Raw genomic sequence first — 27,614 nt, 5'->3', positions numbered from 1 at the left:
ATAATAACGTTCTGCAGAGAAATTGCCAATCTATCTTGGTAGAGAGGCAGAAACAGTAAAAGTAGGTAAGATTGCACCAGCATCTACTCTAATATCAGATTTTGAGCCGCAAGTGAATATCTGATTATACTGAGTATAATTTTTTTGGAGTTTGGATAGCATGAAGTTGTTCTGTTTTTTTTTTTTTTTTTTTTAAGTTAACCAGGGAATGTTTTTTCTACTGGCTGAAATACCTATCACATTTGATCAAAATTATAGGTACAGAATATCCCGAAAAAAGCACTGTTCCCGTTGAACAGGTATGAGATGAGTAGGCAAAGAGGAGAGAGAGGGTGTTAATTATAACCGGAGTTTGATATTTTCATTAGCGAAACGTCCTGAAATACAAAGAATGCTATGAAATTAAAAATTTCATCTCCTCATCTCCTTGACATTGTTCCGAAGGCATTTAAAAAAATAATAATAAGGAAAGAGGGAGTTAGTGACAGGGTCGAACATTTGTAATTGGTGCGGAAAGACTCAATTTCATTTTGTCAATATTTCAAAATCTCTCGTTTGGTGGATCGCTGGTAGGAAAGCACATTTATCGCCAATTTCGTTAAACTGTTGGACCTTTAATTCGCTGTACTACTGGTAAGGCGTGGCTATAAACTCCCATAAGGGCAAAGTCTTGGCAGCCATCTTATGACTCGATCTCCACCTACTGTCACCTGTTTGGTGTCGTCAGGTTGTTATTTGGTGGGTTTTTTCCTTGGACTGTGCGTATTCGAAAATAAGCAGATTGTTTGTAATAATCAGCTTAAAATATACCCCAGTTAATATATATGTATACGTGGTAAATCTTTACTGATATTAAGTTACTAATGGTGAAGTTGCTAAATTAAAGCATTGATTTGCCATTCTACTACCACCGTTGCACGAATCTGTACATAAGAGGTAGGTGTTTTCACAATATTTTTGTGTACAGTCGCACACAGAGTAATACTACTCTGTGCAGTGGCACATATACATGGGGCTAAAAGTACGTTTAAATGACGGAACACGAAGTAATCTCATTAGTGACTTTATAAATAGATTAAATTTCACAGACAGATTGACTTCATTAATAAACTTAAATAAATACATAGAAGTGTTTTCACATAAAGTTCTGGTTGGTAAGTAAAACATTACTTTCAGGAAATCATGCAAAATAACAGTTTTCTACTATCCATCGATTTTTTTTTTTTAATTTCCACAAATTATGCTATTCGTGTCCTGTTATATGCTACTACTGTGGTCTAAAACATTTTCATTACGGCTACCCGTTATGTAGGATATCATTTTGTATGCTCTTCATACTATTGTTCATTTGCACACTAAGATATATATATATAGAGGCAAGAGCCGCAATTAGACACGTCACGAAAAATTATTGATTTCTGTGACAAAACATGTAGCGATGAACCACAGTCGCCCCCCCCCCCCTATTATTTGTCGATTGATGGTGTATGTGGCTTTTCTAATTATACTGTAGTATATATATTTGATTCTTTTAGTTTGGCTACTTTAAATGTCAAAATCAGTATAAGAGCTTGCAAAGTTTTTTCCTTGATATCAATTAGTTTCCTTTGTGGGGTTAATCTCTATGGTATGTGTAGAGTGGGCAAAAGTTTTGCGTGTGTGTGTGTGTGTGTGCATGCAAGCAAAATCCAGTACCAGAATTCATTGGTATATTTGTTATGACCCAAAATGTAAGTGACATTTTATGTAAAGAATGTGAATGTTTATTTGTCATTTAGGAATGCCATTTAGATAACAAATATTAATATAGCAAACTATAAACATTTAAGTGTTATTATTGATTTGTGCATGTAATATAATATATTTTTATGAATATAAATTGTACTATTTTTTTTGTTCTCAAAGATTTTTTTCCCATTTGTTGCACTATTTTTTACTTAGAGGAAACACCAAGTATATGTGTATTTTTGTGAAAATTTATTTAATTCAGGAATAATAATTATTCAAATATGAATAACAGTGCACAGACTCCATACTGCATACAGGTCTGGGTCTCCTTTCAGAAAAGATGTAGACCTGCACAAAAGAATATTATTGAATAATTATATTGTTGTGCTGTCAGAGTAGAGCAACAAAGCTAATTGTGGATGCAAAGAGATATTCTTATAGCAGGAGACTATAGTTATTTAATCTAATGGTATATTTTCTTTTTCTAGGATAATTCAAAAACAAGGGGACTGATTCAAATTAAAGATAATTGTAGATAATTAAGTAAAGAGGATTGTAAATAATTTGCCATTAGTCAAAGTAATCAGTGAACAAGTTACCACCTAGTGTCATATAGCCACAGATGTTATGTAAATTTAAAGAATTAGATAAATATTTTGAAGGAGTAAATAAAAGATAAAGTAGGCACAAGACAAACTTGTGTGTTGGTCACCCACACACTAGCAGACTTGTGGATTTATTGGATGATTATTTTCTACAGCAGCATGTTAGTGAGAGAGATAACAAGAAAAAGCAATATTCTCAGTTGATTATCAGCAGCAATTCTTTGTGCATTAAGAATTTGCAGGTAAATGACCCACTGGGTGGGTGGCAGTGATCATAGTGTGCTGATGTGGGATTTACTTAAAGAACTATTATCAAGGTAAAGAGAAGGGCATTGTTTTCATAAAAGTGTCTACAGTATTCTAAGACAGTTTTTAAAATTTATACAGTGAGGACAAACTGATGATGTTACCAACCGAAAATTCTAAATAGGAAGTAGGAAGTATTCAGGGAAGCAATAACAGAAGTTACTAGGCTTTCTCTTCCAACTAAGAAATACTGTTTAAGGCTTAGACCTAAATGGATGGCAGATTATTATTAGCTATATAGTACAAGGAAGCCTGAGGCTTATGCTAGGTGAGCAAGGAGAGAGAGAGAGAGAGAGAGAGAGAGAGAGAGGGGGAGGGAGGGAGAGAGGGGGAGAGAGAGAGAGAGAGAGGGAGGGAGGGAGGGAGGGAGGGGGAGAGAGAGAGAGAAAGGGGGAGAGAGAGAGAGTCAGAAGTAAAAAGGGAATTGCCAAGAAAGAGAAGAATGATGATAATGAGACTCATGGCAGAGAAAAAAAATGCATGGTGTGTATTTAAATTATCAGGTCATACAGAATGCACTTAATTTATACAGAAATGCATATAAATTAAATTATCAGGTGGTACGGAAGCCTATGGTAAATATAAACTAGTCTGCAATAAATTCTCAAAGGTGGTTAGGCAAACTAAGGCAGATTATGAGATGTCTTGGCAAGGTATGCAAATAAAAACAGCAAAGGCTTCTCTACTTACAGGAGGGCAGTTATAGTGCAATTGCAGCATGGATTTAACTGGTGATCTTGTCTGTCCAATTTGATTGTGTACTATGATGTCTATGTGGATTTCAGGAAAGATTTTGAATACTGTTGCACACAAAGACTGCTGTACAAATTGAAACACATTGGTCCATTTGATATCAATGGTTTAACTGTTGATGATCCTGCTCAGGTTGATAGCAAACCAAATAAGTATTTCACATCAACATTCACACCAGAAGTTTATCAAATTCTAACAGGGAGATAAATGATTTTGTGAGAACAAAGAGGAGAGTGGGAGAGAAATTGTTGAAGCTAAACATAAAAAAAAGGTGTGGATGGGTTCCCGGGGGCTCACATCTGGTGAGTATGGACTTGTCACACCCAGGGTCCTGAGCTGGATATCATCATTTTTCTCTTTCTTGGCGATTCCTTTCTACTTCTCTCTCCCTCTCTCTCTCTCACACTCAGGGAATTTTTTTTTTTGGCTGGTGCAGCATAAGCCTCAGGCTTCCTTGCACATATGGCTAATAATAATAGTAATAATAATTATATTAAAGGAGGTAAGCAAACCCTTAGCCATAATTATGAGAATATCTTTGGATTCAGAGGAGGTCCCTGGAGATTTGCAGATGTATCCCTGGTTCACAAATAGGGATGAAAGGGTGATATGAATAATTACAGATCTGTTAGTTTAACCTCTGTTGAGAGAAAATAATGGAGTCAAACTTTATTGACAGGACCCATCTAACAGGAGGGCAGTTATAGTGCAATTGCAGCATGGATTTAACTGGTGATCTTGTCTGGCCAATTTGATTGTGTACTATGATGTCTACTTGGATTTCAGGAAAGATTTTGAATACTGTTGCACACAAAAAAGACTGCTGTACAAATTGCAGCAGTGTGGCATTAAGGAAAGTTATTACTGCTAATAATAAAGGGATGATTCAGTGTAAGAAAACAGTGGTTATCAACGGGTATGCAGTAATGTTATTAGTCGAGTTCCGCAGGGTTCAGTGCTGGGCCAACTGTTGTTTTTCATATTTATTAATGATATTGAAGGTATATCAGGTTTAAGTTTGTGGATGATACAAAGGTTGGCAAGGTGGTTAACCATAGTAATTAAAGTATGCTACTGCAGCAAGATCTAGAAAAATTAGATGGGCTGTGAAATGGAAATTGACATTTAACACCGACAAATGCAAAGTACTGCATGTTGGTAGCAATAATCTTAGATTAATGTGCCTACTGTACTGTGCTACACTCAGGTTAATGGGAAATGAAAAAGATCCAGGGGTAATTGTATAGTCAGATATGAAGCTCTCTGAGCAGCACAGACAGGCTGCCAGGTCAGCTCATTGGGTTTTGTCAGTGATATACAAGAATTTTGCTAGCAGGGATAAGGAGGTGATTATCTCATTGTGTAAGGCAATGTTTAGGCTCATCTTGAGTACTGCATACAAGTTTGGAGGCCATATTTTATGAAGGATGTAGAGCTGCTGGAATGAATGTGGAGAAGGACAGCAAGATTGGTGAGGGGAACAACAGGATGCTCTTACCAAGAAAGATTTCAGGTCTGCAAATTGCCTGTTGGGAGACTAGGCACCTGTGAGGTAATCTGATCAAGGTGTTTAAGGCACTGAATGTAGCAAGCTCAATGCTGATGGCATTTTTCTTCTTTCCTCAAGCTACACACATGAGGCAACATAAATTCAAATTGAGGAAAGATAGTTGCAGAGTAGATGTGTGGAGGTTTGCCTTCAGCCAGCAGGTGTTTGATTGTTGGAAGAAACATCCATCTGTTGTTGTATTATTAGCATTAGCATTAGTAGAGGCATATGATGCAAGAAAGCAAGCTTATTCAGCATCAGCCAAAAAAAAAAAAAAACCTCTCCCATTTCACCCCTCCGTTCGTTCGAAATACCTGTCCAGTTGAGCTTTAAATTTGTTTAGGCTATCAACTTCAACAACAAGTGATGGAAGTCGGTTCCACCAACCAACCACCCGCTGGCCAAAGGCAAATTTCCGCACATCTATCCGACATCCGTCCTTCCTCAATCTGAATTTATGCCCTCTGAGGTGATTATTCTGAGAAAGATGAAGAATCCCATTGGCATTGAGCATGCTCAAACCATTCAAAGCCTTATACACCTCTATCAGATCACCTCGCCGGTGCCTAGTCTCCAGACTCTGTAATTTGCAAAACTTAAGCCTTTCTTCGTAAGAGCAACCCTTTGTTCCATTTACTAATCTTGTTGCCCTTCTCTGTACCCGTTCCAGCAGCTCTACATCCTTCTTGAAATGAGGCCTCCAGACCTGTATACAGTACTCAAGATGTGGCCTAACCATTGCCTTATACAAGGGAATAATCACCTCCTTATCCCTGCTAGAAAAATTCCTGTATATCATTGACAAGACACCATGAGCTACTCTTGCAGCTCATCTGCACTGCTCAGAGAACTTCATATCTGCCTGCACAATTACCCCCAGGTCCTTTTCATTCTCCACCACTGTCAGTGTAGTACCGCAGAGTTGATACATTGCTCTGGGGTTACTGTTACCCATATGTAGTACTTTACATTTGTCAATGTTAAACTTCATTTGCCACCTCTCAGCCCATCTGTTCAACCTTTCCAGATCCTGTTGCAGCAGCATAGCGTCAGTAGTGTCCTTAACGACCCTGCCAACCTTTGTATCATCTGCAAACTTAGACATTAAACTTGATATCCCATCATCAATATCATTTATAAATACAGAAAACAATAATGGACCCAATACTGAACCCTGAGGGACTCCACTAATAACATTAGTCCACGTTGAGCAGTGTCCATTGATTACCACTCTCTGTCTTCTGCCACTCAACCATCCCCTTATCCATAGCAGCAATTTGCCTCCAATGCCACACTGCTCCAATTTGTGCAGCAGTCTTCCATGTGCAACAGTATCAAAAGCCTTTCTAAGATCCAAATATATAATATCAAAGTTATTCCCTGCATCCAGTTCTTTTGTGACTACATCATAGTATCCAATCAAATTGGTCAGGCAAGACCTGCCCTTAACAAAACCATGCTGCGTCTGAGCTATAACTGAATTCTTGTCTAGATGATCCTGCAGTGCTTCTTTAACCAGTGCCTCCATTAATTTACCTGGAACAGAAGTTAAACTAACAGGTCTATAATTACTTGTGTCAGCCTTTGATCCTCCTTTGTGAATTGGGGTTACATTTGCACATCTCCAGTCTATGGGTACCTCCCCTGAGTCCAAAGAAGCTCTCATAATTATGGCTAGGGGTTTGCATACTTCCTTTGCTGCCTCCTTTAATATAACTGGATAGATCCCATCCACCCCAGGTGCCTTTTTTATGTTTATCCTCAACAATCTCTCCTCCACTTTCCTCTCAGTTATTACAAAATCATCCAGCTCACTGCCAATGTTTACTTTACCTACATCATTCTCCTTCCTGAATAACTCCTCATGCGTGAATGTAGATGCAAAATACTCGTTTAGATTGTTAGCCACCTGAGCAGGATCCTCAACTGTTGAACCATCAATATCCAGTGGACCAATCTGATTCATCCCTTTCCTTCTCGAGTTCAAGTATGTAAAGAACTCCTTTCTGTTTTTCTTTGCATCCTTTGCCAAGGCTTTTTCGTAGTCTGCCTTTGCCTGCCTAATCTCCTTTGTGACTTGGTTACAGACCAACTTATATCTATCATAGGCTTCCATGTCACCCATTAATTTGTATGTATCCCATGCATTTTTCTTCTCTGCCACATGTCTCATTAGTCCATCTGACAACCATTTAGGCCTAAACCTTGAACAATATTTCTTAGTTGGTATGTAAAGCCTGGTAGCCACCAAGATTAGTTCCTTGAATGCTTCCCATTTTGAGTTTGCTGTTGGTAACATCATCAGTTGGTCCCACTGTATAGAATTTAAATACTGTCTCAGACCATCATAGTCGCCTTTACGAAAACAAAAACCCTTCCCTTTACCTCTGATGGTAGTTACCTCCTTGAGTAAATCCCACTTCAACACACTGTGATCACTGCCACCTAGTGGTTCATTTATCTGCAGGTTCTTAATGCATGAAGAATCACTACTGATAATCAGATCAAGAGTATTGCTCCCTCTTGTTGCCTCACGAACATGCTGATGTAGAAAACAATCATCCAATAAATCCACAAAAGCCTTGCTAGTGTGCGAGTGACCAACCCACAAATTCCAGTCAATATCTGGGAAATTAAAATCCCCCATTATAAGACTCTCTGATTTACTGGCCCACTCTATTTCCCTGTACAATATATTATTATACTCATCAGAGTCATTAGGCCACAAAAGCCTTGCTAGTGTGCGAGTGACCAACCCACAAATTCCAGTCAATATCTGGGAAATTAAAATCCCCCATTATAAGACTCTCTGATTTACTGGCCCACTCTATTTCCCTGTACAATATATTATTATACTCATCAGAGTCATTAGGCCTATAGCACACTCCTACTCTCAATTTTGATTTCCCTATGCTTATGTCACACCAAACTGACTCGACACCGCCCTGTCCATCGATGTCAACTGGCTTCACTTCCTTTGACTTTATGTGTTTCTTAATTAATAGCATAACCCCTCCTCCCCTCCTGTCCTGTCTATCCTTTCTATATACATTGTATTCCCAAAATTTCAGTTCCGCATTACTTATATCTGTGTGACACCACGTCTCTGATATCCCAACAATATCTGCCTTTGATGTTTTGAGCAATACCTCAAATTCATCAAATTTATTTACCAAACTCCTAGCATTGGTGTACACGCAGGTATACATGCACCTGTTTCTATTCTTAGCTACCCTAACACAACCCATGTGTTTACTTGTAACGCAATGACTTTTTTTTTTTTTTTTTTTTTTTTTTTTTATGAAAACCCCAACACGAAAGGTATCAAAACCTATAGTACTTAGTACCGTGCATGGGTTGAAGGAGAAGTATGGGGGGAGGGGGATGCCGGAAACTTTGCTCTAGAGACTAAACATGGGTTTCACCACTTCAAGCCTCCAATAAGCAAAGTACCAGCAGTCTCTGAAATATCCTGCATCTTGTTTTTCAGACTTCTGCTCATTTGAATAGAAGCAGTGCAAGAATCACTTCCACCTCTGCCAGTGGCTACTGTTAATCTATTAGTCCTTGTATCCCCCCCAACTAGCAGTTTTCCGACCCACCTAACACTGCCTCGACAGCATCAGCAAAAATTCTTGCACCCTTTCTATTTAAGTGTATCCCATCCCTGTAGAAGCAATCTCTCCTGTTAACAAGTACAGTCCAGGCTGAAAAAAATTCTACCCCTTGAGCCTTGCACAATCCCTCCAGGGCCGAATTGATCGACAAGGCTCTCATCATATACTCCCTCCTATCGTGCCTGGGCAGAATTGCAGACACTTTCAAGTTCAACCCTAATTCATGGCTTTTTTTCAACAGTGACCTGTACTTGCTAAGTATTCCGCCGGTCTCCTACTCTTAATATCATTAGTGCCAACGTGTACAACTATATCACCTTTTGTGCCCTTAAAAGATATCCGCTCTACAACGTCATCAACCTTTGCCCCTGGCAGACATACCCTGGTCCTATTCCACCTATCCTTTTTACAAAGCATGTTCCCCGTTTCCCTGACAATAGAGTCGCCAACAACTACTAGTTCCTGTGGGACCAGCGCATTCTGCCTAGGGGGCTGCCGCTGTGTTGCCTGATGACCAAGTGCAAGCTCTGGCGTTGATGTGGGCAGCTGAGAGCTTGATGGGCCCCTCAATTTATTTCCTTCGAGGGCATCCACCCTGTCCTTCAAGGTCTCATAAAGGCCCATAACAACGCTGAGTTGTCGCCTGATTTCCTTGCACTCCTTACATCGTGCACACACAAAGACATCCCCCTTGGCAGTATCATGTCCCGTACCCGACTGCTCCGCAAACATCAAGCAAACAGTGCATTTTAATAGACTGTGATTCAGAGGGCAACTGCCCCCCCCAGTTCTCCCCTGAACCACAGCACTCCCATTAGCTTGAGCCTTTTGCTTTGCTGCTCTGGTCAGAGTCATGATTCCAATTTAATTCAATAAAATTTAAAACAAAAATTAAATCCTTAAGTTATATCCCAAAACAGTTATGTTATATATATATATATATATATATATATTTTTTTTTTTTTTCGGTATCTAGTGTTCCCTTTATACAACTTTCGTATCACGTGTACCACTATAGTTATGTATTAATTATTTGTTACGATTAAGTCGTTATATATATTTATAGAGTTAAAAATACAATTTAATTGACAATAAAGTTTATCAAGATTAATAGATTTACTGATTAATTGACAATATTATATTATGCAGTATACTACACTAAGCTTATGCTATCGTGTAAAAATGGCGGGAATTCACGAACGGTATTTCTACGGACTCGTAAGTATTGATTAGCTTCGAAATCTCGCTATCTCAATTTAGAATAAACTAAGGATCCTGACTAGGTCTATAATCTACTTATAGAAGATAATTTGATATAACAATTGGTTAATAAATCGACTAAATTTGGTTAAAAGACCTCTCGTTCAATTTGTGACAGGTGGATTTGATACCGTTACCGATACTAAGTAATATCTACGAAATCTCTGTCTAAGTTAAACTTTAAACTAAGTATCGTAACTAGGAATATAAAGCTACTCTAGAAAATAAGTTAATATGACAATTTAAACTAATAAAGCAGAAAATAAATCAGGAAAAACTTCTCTGTTTGAAGAGCTTTAAGGAGCAATGTCTGCACAGGCTAACCTCGCACCCAGACTCTCATATAAGCCATCTACTTATGGAAGTAGATGGCTTGAATAAATTCAAAGAACTAAACAGACTTTTGGAGGAGATGTACAGTGAATGTGGGAAGGTTTTTTTTTTTTGGCGAATGTTGTAAATAGTAGTAGTAGCAGCACGTGATGCAAGAAAGCAAGTGTATGAGCTTATGCAGCATCAGCCAAAAAAAAAAAAAAAAATCACACCATTCCCTCCAAATGCCTATCCAGTTCCTCCTTAAATTATTTAATCTATCAACTTCCACAACGACAGATGAAAGTTTGTTCCAGCAGTTAACCACCTGCTGGCTAAAGGCAAATTTCTGCACATCTATTCTACATCTGTCTTTTCTTAATTTGAATTTATGTCCCTTTAGGTTCGTAATCTGAACAAGTTGAAGGATCCCATCAGAATTCAGCGTGCTCAACCCATTCAAGGCCTTATACACCTCAATCAGATCACCGCACAGGTGCCTAGTCTCTAGCCACTGCAATTTGCAGAACTTAAGCCTCTCTTGGTAAGAGGATCCCTTCATTCCCCTCACCAATCTTGTTGCCCTTCTCTGTACATGCTCAAACAAATCCTCATCCTTCCTAAAATGAGGCCTTCAGACCTGTACGCAGTACTCAGGCATGGCCTGGCCATTGCCTGAGTACTGCGTACAGAGGGACAATCACCTCCTTTTCCCTGGTAGCAAAATTCCTATATATCATTGACAAAACCCCATGACCTGCCCTGGCAGCCTGTCTGCATTGCTCATAATGTTTGCCCTCTTACTTGATTTGCCACTACTAATACTAAAGTATATAACTGCAGAGACAGTTTTTTACAAAATGTATTTAAATGTAGTTTTTTATATATAATTTATAATACATATATATATAAATGCTATTTCTGTTTATTATTTAATAATAATAAAAAAAAAAACTATTGCCAAAAAGAAAGATAATACACTTTTACTTACCTGGTGAGCAAAAGTATATCTTTCTTCAAACAAAACATTAGTGATTAATTTATTTTTGAAGTTTGAAAACAATTGCAGAAAATTTTAGAATGGAATCTATTAGATGCTACACTAGCTGTGTAAGGTTAAGTATACATTTATGCATTTGTTATTGATAATGAATATTTAGAATATGTGGAACATCATTAAACGGTGTCCTATTTGTGCACAAATCAATTGCAGTAGTGAGTGATTGTGTAGTATACTTTGTTTTTAGAGGGAGTATCTAATATGGTGGTTGAAAAATTTTATTTTGTAGAAACAGTCATTTCTAAGAAGAGCACCACTCTGTTTCAGATGAAGAATTTTAATTTAATAAAATTTATCCCACTGGATTTTAAATTATTAATTGTAACTTAATAATTGCGTATTAGTTTACAAGTATCCACATATTGTGGGTGTCCAGGCATCATAGATCCCTTCTTCATTGACTTAGTATTAGTAGTGTCATGCAAGAAAACAAGGTTATATTGCATCAGCCAAAAAAACAAAAAACAAAAAAAACCCTTCCTTCATCACTTGTACAGCCCCTCTAATAGTTTATATAGCTCTTTCTTAAACTTATTCAGACTACCCAACTCCACAACACCAGATGAAAGCCTGGTCCAACAATCAACTACCCTCTGGCTGAAGGAAAAATTCTCTCACATTTGCTCTGCAACCATCCCTTCTTCAGTTTGAATTTATGCTCCCTCATGTGTGTGTGTGTGTAGTCTGAGCAGAAGAAAGGTTGCTATCAGCATTCAGCTTATGCAATCCATTCAAAGAATTAAACACCTAAATACGATCTCCTCACAGGTGTCTAGTCTCCAGACTTCAGTTTGCAGAATTGATGCCTTTCTTTGTAAGAGCACCATTTTGTTCCCCCTCACTAATCTCATTGTTTTTCTCCACACCTTTTTCAACAGATCCACATCCTTTCTAAAAATGAGGCAAGGTATGCAAATAAAGTGTTTTATTTGCATACTTTGACCTGTATGCATACTGAAGATGTGGTTCATCCATTACTGTATACAATGGAATAATCACTTCCTTATCCCTGCTGGTAAAATTGCTGTATATCACTGACAAAATGACCCGAGTTTCTCTAGAAACCTGTCTGCACTGCTCAGAAAACTTCCTGTCTGACTGCACTGTTACCCCCAGGTCTTCCTCATTTTCCACTAATCTGAGTGTAGTATCACACAGTTGGTACGTTAATCTGGGATTAGTGATACTCATATGCAGCACCTTGCATTTGTCAATGTTAAACTTCAACTGCCATTTCTAAGCCCATCTGCCTAATTTTTTTAGATCTTATTGCAGTAGCATACTTTAATTACTGTTATTAACCACCCTGCCAACTTTGTGTCATCTGTAGACTTAAGACATCAGCCTGATATCCCTTCACTGATAACATTAATCAATATAGAAAAGAATAATGGACCAAGCACCATCTTGATTGTGGTACTACCTAATTGGTATGTTATTCTGGGATTATGGTCACCTATGTGGAGCACTTTGCATTTGTCAATATTCAACTTGAATTGATGCTTCTAAGTTCACGTGTTTAATTTTTCGAGATCTTACTTGAGTAGCTTACCTTGATTAACTGCCTTGCCAACCTTTCTCGGCCCTTTGGCTAAGATTAAAGTGTAGTATCATCTGCAAATTTCAATAATAAGCCTGATATGCTTTCATCAGTATCATTAATAAATATAGAAAACAGCAGTGGGCCCAGCCTCATTATTAATGGAATTCCCCAATCCTGGGGAATTCCATTAATAATGAGGAGTGGTGCCCAGTGATAACCATTCTTGGGCTTTTCTTGCTCAACCATCCCTTTATTCATAGCAGTACCTTGCCGTGAATACCACACTGCTCCAATTTGTACAGCAGTCTTTTATGTGGAACAATGTCAATGTTTTCTGAAATCTTAAGTATGTGATGTCAAAATTAATTTTTTATATCCAAGTTCCTTTGTTACTGCAACATAGTATGCAATTAATTTGTCAGACACAAGATCTGTCCTTAAAAGACACTTACAAATAGCAACATGAAATGTATGCATACTGATAATGGAAACTAGATAATGTATACCACGAAATGGATTGCCTAAAAGTTGACATAATGGGCTTTAGTGAGGTAAGGTGGCCAAATGTGGGAAAAATAGAGAAAAACACTCGATGATATACTCAGGAGGAGCCACTCACATAATTGGTACTGCATTAATTTTGAAGAAAGAAATTGCAAAATCACTAATGGGGTATTGGCCAATTAATGATAGAATCCTTATGATTAAATTAGCAGCAAAACCCTTCAATATTGTAATAATACAGGTATATGCCCTCATTTGTGATCACTCAGATCTAGAGGTTGAAGAATTCTATGAGAACATCCAAACAACTATTTTGGAGATAAAATCTAATGATGTACTAATTGTCATGGGAGATCTAAATGCAAAAATTGGAGCAGAAAGAACATCAGCATGCATGGGGAAACAGGGATTGGAAAAAAAGAATGAAAGTGGCCAAAGGCTTATACAATTCTGTGAAGAGAACAAACTAATAATAATGAACTCAATGTTCCAATATCCAACTAGAAGACTCTATACATGAAAGAGTCCTGGAGACATTATTAGAAATCAAATAGATTACTTCCTGATAATTAAAGGTTTAAAAATTCCATAAAGCAAGCAAAAACATACCCAGGAGCAGACATAGGATCAGATCATAATCCAATCATACTACAGGCAATAATAAAACTTACAAATATAAGAAAATCACAAGTAAAAAAAAAAAGGATATTAAGATCTTAGAGATGGAAGAACATAAAATGAAATTTGCAAACAAAGTATCAAAACTGGTAGAAGGAAAATGGAGCCATGAAAACAACTTCAACAGAAATGAAATGAATGTAAACAGGGAATGGGAAATACTAAAAAGCAGCATACAGAAAGCCACTGATCACATAATCCCACAGTCAGTCAGTGTTAAGAAAAAGCCCTGGATGACTAACAATGTACTAAACCTAATGAAAGAAAGGAAAAAACTCCGAAATAAACCAGAGTATAAGACCTTGGATAAAAGCATCAGGAAAGAGTGTAGACAAGCAAAGGAAGATTGGGCAGCAAGAAAATGCAGAGAATTTTCTTGCTGTCCAAAACACAGAGAAATGAAAGTGATGATGAATAAGAAGGCTTTTAGATACAATTGCATAAAATCCAAAAATGGAGAAGTGGTGTTCTACAAAAAAGATGTTCTGAAGAGATGGTTGGAATACGCAGAAAAGCTCTTTGCTGGCAAAAGAAAAGGAAAACCACGTGCACTCAATTTAGAGAGACCACCTATTCTGGAAAGTGAGGTCACCAATGCCATTAAGGGACTACAAAATGGGAAAGCAACTGGATCAGATGAAATCTGTTCAGAAATTCTGAAAACACTTGGCAGTGATGAAATTAAAGTGCTTACAAGACTACTGAATATAAAAATTCCAAGCAGCTGTAAAGTTGCTTGGAATTATTCCTCTTCTCAAGAAACCTGGCTCCCTGGAATTCTGACCATAGAATCATTAGCTTAATGAGCCATACTTATAAGATTCTACTGAAAATAATCTACCTAAGAAACATACACAAACTCACAGCAGAAATAAGCCTGGTTCAAAGTGGATTCATGAAAAACAGCAGAACCAGAGAAGGAATCTTATTAAGGATGATAATTGAGAGATATCTGGAGAAACAAAAAGACATTTACATCTGTTTTGTAGACTATAAAAAAGCTTTTGACTCAATAGACCATGAAGAGATTAATTGTTGTAGAATTCAATCTCTACAACAAATCAGAATTGATGGTAAAAACAAGAATTATAACTAATCTATACTGGGAACAGTCGGTTTCCCTTAGAATTGATGGAGAGTATTCAGAGGAGTTTCCAATACAGTACTAAAGGGAGTGTATCAGGGATGTGTCCTTTCACCTATCCTTTTTAACTTTTATACTGAAGAAATTTTTAGGGAGATAGATTTAAAGGGCATTACCATAGGAGGAATCAGAATTAATAACTTAAGATATTCAGATGATACCATTCTACTGGTTGCAAATGAAACAGACTTAAAAGCCATAATCGAAAGGTAAACAGCTCCAGCAAAAGATTCTGTATTTTAATGAAAAAAAAAATCCAAAATAATATATATCTTCAAAGAAAGAGGGGAAGGAAAAAATAATATTAAACTAAACAATAAAACATTACAACGAGTAAATACCTATATATTTACTCGTTGTAATCACTGATGGTGGGAAACCTTACAAGAGATCAAAAGAAGAATTGAAATAGCAAAAAAGGTCTTTCTGGACATGAGGAAGGTCTTAACATCAAGGTAGTTACACCTGGAAACCAGGATAAGGTTAAGCGCAAAGGAAAACAAGGTATCTCGGTCACCTTCTGAGAGATGACTCTATAAAAAAAAAAAACAAACACGTAAGGGATAATAGAGGGAAAGTGGAGCAAAGGACGACAGAGAAAGACCTGGATTAACAACATTGATGAATGGACTAATCTGTCATATGAAGATTGTGCAAGGGGAGCAGAGATGTGAAGCTGGTGGAAGAAAGCTTAACCTTTCTTGGCATAAGTACATCACAAATATTGCTTCTTCTGCACCAAAAAACTAAGCTTTCTCTTTTGTCTTCAGTGTTAAATTTATTCTTAACTCTTGATCCTGTGCACATTACAAATCTAACCTACCATTGAATACTGCTCTAGACTCAGTCCTGAAGAGAGTTGTCAGGGTTAATTAATGATCCCTTACTTATGAACTTATGCCCCCATTCCCTATCATACAAATATTAGGTTTTTGCTGAATGCCTTTTCTGTGTGTATATTTCCATGGTACTCTTCTTTTGAATTGTATCTGTGATGACATCTCTCTCTCCTTCCCCTATCCCAAATTATTCTGAACATGACTCAACTAGTAGTTCATAGTTCAACTCCAAGCTGACTTTCTTCATTTATCCCACCTATTTTTGTTCCTTGAAACAATCATATTTATTATATTTTCTGGAACATAAGATGCATCTGGGTGTTAGATGGAGAATTTCGGGTAAATTTGCATTTATTTAAAACATGCAGTATGAGTGGTCTTTTAAAAGTTAAGATGGGCATCATGGCAAGATCCAATATTTTTTGCATTTTGAGGGTTCAGGTGTAAAGCAGTTTTCACAGATAGATAGTCCACTGGACTGAACCTATTGGTAATTCTCTAGGAGGTATTAGGATCAACTAGTTCATAATCTCACTGTCTCTAGGTAGTAAATGGAGGGAGTCCAAGTGGTGTGTAAGGCCACTTTGTCTTGGCTGGTATATTACAAATGAAATTATTTCATTAGTTCATATAGTTTTCTCCCCTCTAATTTTACTTTACCTACTGAATGTGTCATGAATAGTCAAACTAATAGGAAAACTTCTCTATGAAAAGATATAAACCTTTCCAGAACTTCCTCATTCATTTCACAAATGCATATGGTCTAAGTCTAATCTCAGTGATGGCCATTTCCACGTAAAATCCTGCTAAGCCTCACTTTTTCTGACAGAATTTCAGTTATTTGTTGTCTTAACCACTGCTTATCTCAGTATCTCTAATTATTCATTCTAAAGGTTGTGCATGTGCCCACTCTGATATTCCTTACTGAAATAAATCTTGTGAACACTGATGAAATGTAAGAAATAAAACTTAATTAAAATATACTGAACTGAACCTCTGACTTGTGGTCAATCCTTGTGGGTCAGAGGTGCTGCTTCTCCAAAATCTCCGTTCCTTGCCCTCATCTCTTTTACTATAGAATTGGAGGTATTTTTTCCCTGTTTCTAGATGTCTTGGTTTAGGATGTGGGTTTTAGATTGGTGATCTCAATTTATAGAAAACTAAAATTCAAGGAACAGTTCACCAATTATGGGTCAGCACATGTCACAGGACATCGGCATAACACTGCACAAGATTTTAGTCAAGTATGTTCCACTGCCAGCAGGAATGCTGAGATCTTGAAGGTCAGGGCATAGATTCCAGTTGTATGGGAATAATTTACTTTCCCATTCTGATCGCAGCGAGCTACTTTCCATTGCTTGTGTTCCCCACTATCAGGTATTTTTGCAGATTTTTCTAGGGTGTTGCAACACAACCATATTGGTTGCGCAGCTTCCTAGCAGGAAGTGTCAGTCAATAGTTTTCTGAGTTAAATCTGTCAATTCCTTGCTGCAATGTGCAGATTCTGTTTACTATTATTGTTATTGTTAGTAGTAATAGTAGGTGTATGATGCAAGAAAGCAAGCTTATAAAGCATCAACAAAAAAAAAAAAAAAACACAATCCCACATCACCTGTACATCCCCCTCAAATAATTTGTCTACTTCTTCCTTTTCTGCCTTGAATTTATTCAAGCCACTCACTTCCACAACAAATGAGTTTGTTCCAACAGTCAACCACCTGCTGGCTGAAGGCAAACCTCTCCACATCTGTCCTGCAACTATCCTTCTGCAGTTTGAATTTATGTCCCCTATGTGTGTATAGTATTCTTTCTCCTGCTCACACTACATACACACTATGTGTGTATGTAGTGTGAGCAAGAGAAAGAATGCCATCATCATTGAGCTTACTGAAGCCTTTCAAGGCTTTAAACACGTCAGTCAGATCACCTTGCAGGTGCCTTGTTTCCAGATGCTGCAATTTGCAGAATGATGGGTCATGATGAGAGATCTAATCTTCCTTACATCTCGAGGTAAGATCACTTGTTTTGTTCCTTTCACCAATGTCATTGCCCTTTTCTGCACCCATTCCAGTAGATCTACATCCTTCCTAAAACGAGATCTCTAGACCTGCATGAGGTACTCAAGATGTAGCCTGACCATTTCCTTGTGTGTGTGTGTGTGTGTGTGTGTGTGTGTGTGTGTGTGTGTGTGTGTGTGTGTGTATATATATATATATATATCTGATAATTAAAATAAATCTGATATTTAAAATAAAATAAAAACATCAGCCAGTAGTACGGCAAAAAAGTAGAGCGAAACACAACGTAAAATAATATAAAATAAACAAACAGGGAAGGGAAAGAAAGGGTGATAAGACAAAAAAGTAGTCGTTAATCCCCTGTATAATTTAGTCATTAAACCCAATTAATAAAAACGATGTAATTTTAAATAATGCCAATTATAGTTAATTTAGCGGTTCCTCCCCAGAAGGTACCAGTTCCAAAAGACGTGAAATATCACCAAAAGGGGGGGTTAAAGAAACTACAAAAAATTAAAATATCAAAATGATAGACTGACCATCATGCCCCATATCGACAGAGGACCACGAGGCCAATAATGGTCATGGAATCGCTGCATTTCAATCGTCATACAAATCATCGCAAAGGCGGAAATATCGAAGAACCAAACCACCCTACCATTCTCCGATAGATCAACCAATGCAGAGGATTTGCATGGCGGTGGTCCTTATGCAGCGAGAAATAACCTATAGAACAGACAGCACTCTATATCAGAGCCACACCACTGACATAATGTAAGCTTAACCAGCTTATATAATAGAAAGAAAAGAATAGATGGCGGCACAGGCGCTGCTTATTAGCATATCAACCCACTACTGCCACTAATTATACGATGTAATATAAAAGTTAGGCAGAGGTAATAAAAATAAAATAAATAAATAAATAAAAATAAATAAAAAAAATAAAATAAATATTACCTCTGCCTAACTTTTATATTACATCGTATAATTAGTGGCAGTAGTGGGTTGGTATGCTAATAAGCAGCGCCTGTGCCGCCATCTATTCTTTTCTTTCTATTATATAAGCTGGTTAAGCTTACATTATGTCAGTGGTGTGGCTCTGATATAGAGTGCTGTCTGTTCTATAGATTATTTCTCGCTGCATAAGGACCACCGCCATGCAAATCCTCTGCATTGGTTGATCTATCGGAGAATGGTAGGGTGGTTTGGTTCTTCGATATTTCCGCCTTTGCGATGATTTGTATGACGATTGAAATGCAGCGATTCCATGACCATTATTGGCCTCGTGGTCCTCTGTCGATATGGGGCATGATGGTCAGTCTATCATTTTGATATTTTAATTTTTTGTAGTTTCTTTAACCCCCCCTTTTGGTGATATTTCACGTCTTTTGGAACTGGTACCTTCTGGGGAGGAACCGCTAAATTAACTATAATTGGCATTATTTAAAATTACATCGTTTTTATTAATTGGGTTTAATGACTAAATTATACAGGGGATTAACGACTACTTTTTTGTCTTATCACCCTTTCTTTCCCTTCCCTGTTTGTTTATTTTATATTATTTTACGTTGTGTTTCGCTCTACTTTTTTGCCGTACTACTGGCTGATGTTTTTATTTTATTTTAAATATCAGATTTATTTTAATTATCAGATATAATTAGGCTTCATGTGGAGGATTTGCATTTGCTGCCTCTAATGATAGCTTTTTATTTATTTTATTTTTATTACCTCTGCCTAACTTTTATATTACATCGTATATATATATATATATACACATTCAGTGAAACTTCTCCTAATGGACATCTCTCTACAACAGACATTTTCAAATTCCCCAACTCACCTCTATTGGTTTTAACGTGTTTGCAGCTTCTGTCTAGCGGACATTCTCTGTAACGGACATGGACAGGCAATCTGCACTGTTTCATTTAGATTAGCACTTAATTTGATCTCCCCATAACAGACAGTGGGCGAACTTACGGCCCTTTTTCTAGGAACTTTTCTTCCACGTATTGCCTCAGTCGTATGTTTATTTTCTATTTCCAATTCTCTGAATTTTATCAAGGTTTACGTCGCGGTTCTAAACCCTTTTTCAAGAATTTTAAGGCACGTGTAAAACTTCTGATGAATTCGGTGTGTGCAGGAGGGGGGGGAATATGGTCGGCCTTTCGTCTTTTCAGTTTCAGTTTTGTTCAGTGTCGTGTGAAGTGCACAATGTTTTCTCGTAAACATTTAACTTTTAAAGATAAAGTCGAACTCATTAATGCGTATGATCGGCAAAAAAATAGCATTCGCAATCTCGCTGCAAAATTCAAATTCGGGAAGACGCAGGTAAGTGACATCCTAAAGAAAAGAAATGAACTGCTCAAACAATTTTGGCAACACGGAAATGATCAGGTTCAAAATCATTCCCGTAAACTGTTGGACTTCAAATTGACAATGTTACGTATGAGTGGTTTTGTCGTGAATGTGCTAAAACAATTCCCATTAATGGGCCTATTATTAGGGAAAAGGCTTTGGAGGTTGCGAAATTTATGGGAGTAAATGAGTTCAAAGCTTCTGTGGGATGGCTAGACAAGTTCAAAACTCGGCATAAAATTTCTTGGAAAACCGTAAGTGGTGAAAGTGGATCTGTTGATACTGGGGTTGTAACAGAGTGGACCGTCAAATTGGAAGATTTATGTCGTGATTTTGAAGCTAAGGGTATTTACAACTGTGACGAAACAGGGTTGTTTTTTAAAGCTCTTCCTGAAAAAACGAGTCTAAAAAACGAAAAGTGCCAGGGCGGAAAAATTTCTAAGGAATGCTTGACTGTACTATTGTGTACAAATATGCTGAGAGACTTTGAACAACCTCTTGTTATAGGAAAACCACAAAATCCTCGTTTCAAGGGCATAAAGTTGAATCTTTTGAATGTTGACTGGAAGTCTAATAAAAAAGCGTGGATGACCCGAGATCTCATGAGCGAATGGATAAGTCACTTTAACCAAAACATGATTCATCAAAACAGAAAAATTATTCTTTTCATGGATAATGCTGCATCTCACCCACACATTGAATTGTCCAACATTCAAATCGTTTTTCTGCCACCAAACACATCTGCAGAGTGTCAGCCCTTGGATCAAGGGATAATAAAAAATTTTAAACTTCGCTACAGAAAACGTGTTTTAAGACATCTCATTGCAAACATGAACGATGTAACGTGTGAGTGACCTTGCAAAGAAAATCAGCATCCTAGATGCGATTCAATGGATTTCCTCTTCAGTAAACGCAATTAGAAAACAAACTGTCGTGAACTGTTTTGTAAAGTCTGGCTTCTCAAACGCAAAAATTGAAGTTGTGAACAGCAATGTGGAGCACTAAGAAGAACAAGAACTTCATCTATTGATAATGTACGATACTTCCGCTACAAGTGACCCTGGCTACAAAGATATAGACTCGAACCTCACTACAGAAGATGGTGCTCTAGATATCAACGACATTATCATCGATATTTTTCAAGAAGTTCTCCATGAGGATGAAGAAATGGAAGGAGGTCATTCTGTCGAAGAACATATTAACGACGAACCACCGATGAAAATAGAAGAAGCGCTCGTACAAATCAATCGTTTAAAAATGTTTTTTGCCGCTGAAGAAGATACTGAAGGACTTTCGATGGTTTCTTCACTCCAAACAAATGTTGAAAACAAAATTATCAGCCGGAAGAAGGTGCAGAAGAAAATAAGTGATTACTGTATGTATTTTTCTTAAGATAAAGTCATAATATGCATAGCACAATTGTATGTATATTATTTACAAAAATTTTGTTCAAAATCTGTATAAATTTTAATTTAATTTTACATTAAACGTTTAGTGATTTTTTTTTTTTTTTTTTATCCCTCAGACTTCTTGTTAGCGGACACTTCTCTCTAACGGACACATTTTCGTTCCCCATGGCTGTCCGTTAAAGGGAAGTTTCGCTGTGTATATATATATATATAAGGCCTTGTATATGAGGCAATGAAGGGATCCGGTAAAATGAACGAGGAATGTCTCAGCTCCCTTGTTGATGAGACAATCAGGGGGAAACAAATATAAAATTTCAGAGAATAACAGAAGTTTTGATCTCATGAAGTTTTTCTGTGGGTAGTAGGCTGCTCAACATTGTAATAAGTTGCCTTATAATATGGTGGAGGCAAGGGAATCTAGGCTAGGTTTAAAGCAAAATTGGATGGGTACCTTGTGGATATAGTAAAAATTTTTTTTTTTTGGCTGATGTAGAAAATGTTTACTTTCTTGCATCTTTACTAATGTTTAATATTACTAAACATTAGTATTTTAGTAATACTTTAGTAATATTTTAGTAAAATTTAGTAATACTGCTCGTAAATTGTTTGATATATTGGGAATTGATTCTGACTTGTGGAGCACTCAACCATTATGCATGTATTCTTAAAGCACAGAATGTTGATCTAGTTATGCCATCAGAGTCTCTAGTTCAAGCTTGGTGATGGATTTGCTTTGACTAACACCAAGATCCCTCTGGAAGATTGATTCAGTTTCCTGGATTTTTGGACTGATGACAATGGTGCAACTCTGAATTTAGTATACTGGTGCAAACTAACGTAAGCAGGGATCGAGATGTTTCATCCCCACCACACGGAGGAATGCTTGCTGCCCCTCTATTACCAGGCAGTACTAGGTTGTAAATGACACTCATCAATAGCACCACTTTGGTTATTGGAAGCTTGAAGTGGTGGAACCCAAGTTTAGCCTCCACAGCAAAGCTCCAGCATCCCCCTACCCACTGCTCTTCCATCATGCAATATGATTGATGCTTTTTGAGGTTATGATGGGTCATGATGAGAGATCTAATCTTCCTTACATTTCGAGGGTACAGGTCTAAAACAGTATTTGCAGGCCAGCTGCTAGATAGTCCACAGAACTGAACCTGTTAACTCTCTAGGAGTCTTCTAGATCACCTAGTGTATAATCTCACTGCCTCTACTCTGCCAGAGAGTGATTGGAGGGAGTCCAAGTAGTGTGTATGCTGGTCTAGGCCATGTTATGTCAACGAGTTGGGTATATTCTTGCCATGTATATGTCATATCCAATAATTTCATTACCTCATACAGCATGTCTTTTCCACCTTTTCTTACTTACTGAATACATCATGAATAGTCAAACTAATGAACAAACTTACTTGTGAAAAGATCTGAACCACCCAACACTTCCTCATTCATTTCACAGATATAGGTGATTTCAGTTCCAATCTTAATGATGTACATTTCCATGGACATTCTGCCAAGCCCCATGTACTTCTTACAGAATCCCAATTATCGGTTGATTCAGCCACTGCTTATCTCAGTTGTCCTAATTATTTGCTGTGATTCCTTTTGCTTCAAAAGGAATCACAGCAAATGTGGTACTTCTGTATGTCTGCTTTGATATTCCCTCCCAGAAACTTTGTAATTTGGAATCTCCTATTCTCTCAGTTAAAATCTCTCTACTCCATTCTGTTAAATTCATCTGTTGTCTCTATCATTTCCCCCCCAACTCCACTAATCAGTTGGAACTCTCTGACTTCCTCTCTTTAAAACTTGACTTTCTTCAGTCCAACTTTCCTAACAGTGAGGTACTTTTATTTTGGTGATTTTAATGTTCACAACTCCAGCCGACTTCCATTTTCTAGTGGTTGAGATGCTGAGGCTTTTGCAATTTTGTTCATTTATTATGAACAATCTTGTTCACAAGATTGTTCATTTAACCCAGAATACTTGACAATCCTGACCACACAGCCAACACTCGATCTTTTTCTCACAAACAACCATTTTAAGTACACAGTCAAGATGAGTGATCCTCTAGGCATTCCAGAGCCCAACTTGGCAATGGTTTCTTCTCCAATGGGCCTTTCTCTCGTGACCATTCTCAACCTTGTGTTGTTTGGCATTACAAGAATGCAAAATGGGATGATCTGCATGATTTCTGTTCTTTTCCTTGGTTGGGTTACTGTTTTAAATCTTCTGATGTCAATGTTTGCTCAGTTGTGTCATTGAAATTATTCTTGTAGGGGATGACATCCTATCTTCCATATACTACCTTAAAATTTCATAATTTATTTAAACCTTGGTTTTCCAGTAAATGTGCTAAGGCTGTTCCAAGATAAGAATGTTGCATATCACATTTGGCTTGCATCCAAATCTCCAGGTTCATTTTCTGCCTACACCAAAGCACACAACAATTGTAAAGTAGTTATTAATCAGTCCAAACTAGATTTTGAAATGGCTAAGAGTATAAAACTTGCTTCTTGTTCAAATGGTAGTCTAGCATTCTGATCTCTTGCCAAAGCTATTTGGCTGCATCTTTTGCCCATCTCTGTCAAACTGGATGGTTCTATTGCCACTCCAGCTAAAGATAATGCTCACCTGCTAGCATTTTACTTTTCTTCTAACTCATTTATTGATAATCTTGGTAAACCACCTCCTACCATTCCTAGTACACTTCATTGAATGCTTCCTGTGGTCTTCCGTAAAAAGGATGTCTGCAGAATTTTGAACCATTGTGATGCCAAGAAAGTGCCAGCTCCTAATAGTTTCTCCCCTTGTTTTCAAAATCTTGCCCCTGAACTTTACTGCTCTTCTCTGTTGCCTTTTTCCTTTTGCTTGGAAATTTGCTCATATCCAGCCAGTTGCTAAACTGGCTGGATATGAGCACTTACAGCACTTACTTCTACTCATTTCTAAAGTAATGGAGAAATCTGTCAACTCCTAAACTATCTGGAAACCATCCATCTGATCAGTGACTGCCAGTAAGTATTTCTTCAGCGTCGATCCACTGGTAATATACTGGCTTACGTTACCCATCTATGGATGAATTCAAAAAGTTTGGTGAAACTTGAACAGTTGCCCGACATTTCAAAGACTTTTGTTCATGTTTGGCATAAAGTCTTCTAAATAAGCTTCCATCTTATAGTTTGCCAACTGTTTTATGTAATTGGGTATCTGGTTTTCTCTCTAACTGCTCACTGCGTGTGATGGTAGGCAGCTCTTTGTCTTCTAACTTCTCCACTATTGTTGGTCTTCCTGAAGTTTCAGTCCTTTATCTCACTCTTTCCTCTTCTATATTAATGACCTTCTTTCATTGACTGAAGATCCTATCCATAGTTTTTCTGATGATAGCACATTCCATCTTCCAGTTTGAGAAACCTTGCCTTGCACAAACAACTTTTAACTTCTTGAATATCCACTAGCAGTTCCTTAAATGATCTCCAGTGGGGAAAAGATAACTTGGTTAATTTAAATCCTTCTAAACCTCAGTCCTGTCTTATGTTTCGCAAAAAGGATTCTTCTGACTATGCTTGTCTTCAATGGCACTCGGATTTCTAGACAAGAAATCCGAGTGCCGACAAGATTCCTGTTTCTATTAGGGATTACCCTGACTTCTAATCTCTCTCTTGACAGAAGTACATCACAAATATTACTTCTTCTGCATCTAGAAAACTGGGGGTTTCTCTTTCACTCTATGCGTTAGTTTTCTTCCAAACAACTACTGATTCTGTACAAATCATAAATCTTTTCTACCATGGAATATTGTTCCCACATCTGGGGTGGTGCCCCAAAACTTCTCTCAGGCTTCTAGACTCCATTCAAAAGAGGGCACTTAGGTTAATTAATAACCCATCTCTAACAAAATCGTTCCACTCTCTGTCTCATAGACATTCTATTTCTGCTGCATGCCTTTTTCTGTAGATATGTCCATGTGCGTTGTTCCTCCGAATTGGCTTCTATAATTCCTGCTCTGTCTTCCAAACCAGTCCGACCGTGTGCTGCACCAGTCTGCATCCTTTTACTGTCGAACTTCAAACTCACAGATCTAACTTTTATTCTTCCTTCAATTTCTGTTTTCTGGAACAGCCTAAATTCATACATATTTCCTGTAAATTATAATTCACAGAAATTCAAGTCTAATGTCAAGTAATTTCTTTCATTGTCTCAGCCTTCAACCCACACATGGTACTAAGTACTATAGATTCTGATACCTTTCGTGCTTGGGGTTATCAAAAAAAAAAAATAGGTTCTGATACCTTTCGTGCTTGGAGTTATCAAAAAAAAAAAAAAAAAAAAAAATATATTTTTTTTTTCTTCTCCAAACTCCATGGGCACTAAGTATAGTTTTCATCAGTTGGCTCCTTTGTGTGAGTACACTAGAGTTGCTTTTATCTTTTGTTTATTTTGCCAATAAAGTTAAGGTGTGGCAATAAAGTTCCTGGACTGGTGTGGTCATGTTCGATGAATTTGAAAATAAGTGGAAGTGGTTTGTTTTTAAAACTTCCTCCAATATGTGGTCATACAGAGAATATCCAGTTGGCTAGATAGGTTGCATGCAACAACCAGTTTTTTTTAATAGCATTAACATTTCATGTCATGATTTTGCAGTAGACCAGGGATTCCCAATGGGGATGATTTTGTCCCCAAGGGGGCAAAAATTGGTTTTTGGGGGGTGAAAAAATCATGGGTCAGTGGTTTGGGGCCCTCCAAAGTTCAGCCCTACCTGAAGACATCTTATTCTTTAATATTTAATTTCTCTCATTGGGTTTTCTTTTCCCCTGAGACAACTGATTTTTAACATATAGGTATATTATATTAGGAGTGACAGAGAAATTTTGATAAAAGAAAGATAGTAGGTGTGATTTAATTCAACCACCTTTGCTTTTCATAGGCATTAAATGCCTAAGTGCTTTCAGAGGTAATGCCTCTGCAATCCTTGACGTTTGTGCCTTTCTGGCAGCTGTGACCTTGGCGGCGGCATGGTGGGCGTGGTTTATTTATTTATTCTTTTGTTTCATTGGTCAATATGAGGCACAGATGGGATGAGAAAATGTTTTCTATTGTTTCTACTTTATAAGCAACAATTAGTATTGATTTATTGTTTCCTTGTGGAAGTTTATTTTTGATCCACAGTGTGGATATGTTGGTAACCATATTGAATATTTAAAACAGAATTTTTAGCAATGTAACACTGTTACTTCCTTATTTAAGAAGAACACACAAACAAATGACGATGGAATGATTGCATCTTATAAAATTGCAGAAATCACTGCAAAAACTGGTAGTGCTCATACAGTTGCTGAGACTGTTATACGATCCACATTAGAGACTAATTTCAACAGTGATGCATCAAAATCCTTCCAATATTTTAAAAGCATTGCCATTGAGCAATGATTCAATTTGAAGACGGATTGATGAGATGTCAGTTAACATTGAAGAGCAGCCAACTGACAAACTAAAAACAAGAAAATTTAAAATTCAGATTGATCAATCCACAGTTATTTCTAATGGCATACATTCCTTATTTCGATGAGAATTGTAAATTGCAAGATGTGTTTGTAAAATCTATAGAAACTGACTCATCAATGCAGCATCCATTTTTGCTGCTATAAAAACATGATTTAATGAAAAACAAGTACCACTGGAAATTTTGGTATCCTGTGCCACTGATGGTGCTACCTCCATGGTTGAAAGACATAAAGGTTTTATAGCCCACCTAAAAGAAGTATGTCCCAAAGTTCTTGCAATACACTGTATTGTGCACTGACATCATCTGGTTGCAAAAAAGTATTAGTCCAGTTCTTTATCAATCTCTCAGTATAGTTATTAAAACCATCAATAAAATAAAGTCACATAGCAAATATGATCGCCTTTTCAGAAAATTGTTTTTGTAAT

General features: G+C 37.2%; 2 protein-coding genes across 5 annotated transcripts in view; both read left to right on the top strand.

Annotated features, from left to right (window-relative positions):
• The window catches only part of LOC150089436 (uncharacterized), a 140,371-nt gene extending 138,130 nt beyond the window's left edge, over positions 1 to 2,241 (top strand). Inside the window, exon 5 of the mRNA XM_090389981.1 lies at positions 2,217 to 2,241. Coding sequence (XP_090246107.1) covers positions 2,217 to 2,241 — 25 coding nt within the window. The remainder of the gene's footprint in view (positions 1 to 2,216) is intronic.
• Positions 633 to 27,614, top strand: part of LOC150089435 (ras-related protein Rab-14) — a 108,623-nt gene continuing 81,641 nt past the window's right edge. For 2 of the 4 annotated variants that reach the window (XM_090389476.1, XM_090389475.1), the window contains exon 1: positions 633 to 936. The gene's annotated coding sequence lies outside the window, so the exon portion shown is untranslated. Of the gene's footprint in view, positions 937 to 1,712; positions 1,731 to 27,614 lie in introns of those variants that run through there. The other 2 variants (XM_090389474.1, XM_090389478.1) reach the window with 2 other exon arrangements.

Source organism: Mastigoproctus giganteus, chromosome 2 (assembly GCF_048544385.1).
Source record: "Mastigoproctus giganteus isolate SK-2022 chromosome 2, ASM4854438v1, whole genome shotgun sequence".
NCBI classification, from domain to species: domain Eukaryota; kingdom Metazoa; phylum Arthropoda; class Arachnida; order Uropygi; family Thelyphonidae; genus Mastigoproctus; species Mastigoproctus giganteus.
This window is presented reverse-complemented; position numbering and strand designations above follow the sequence as displayed.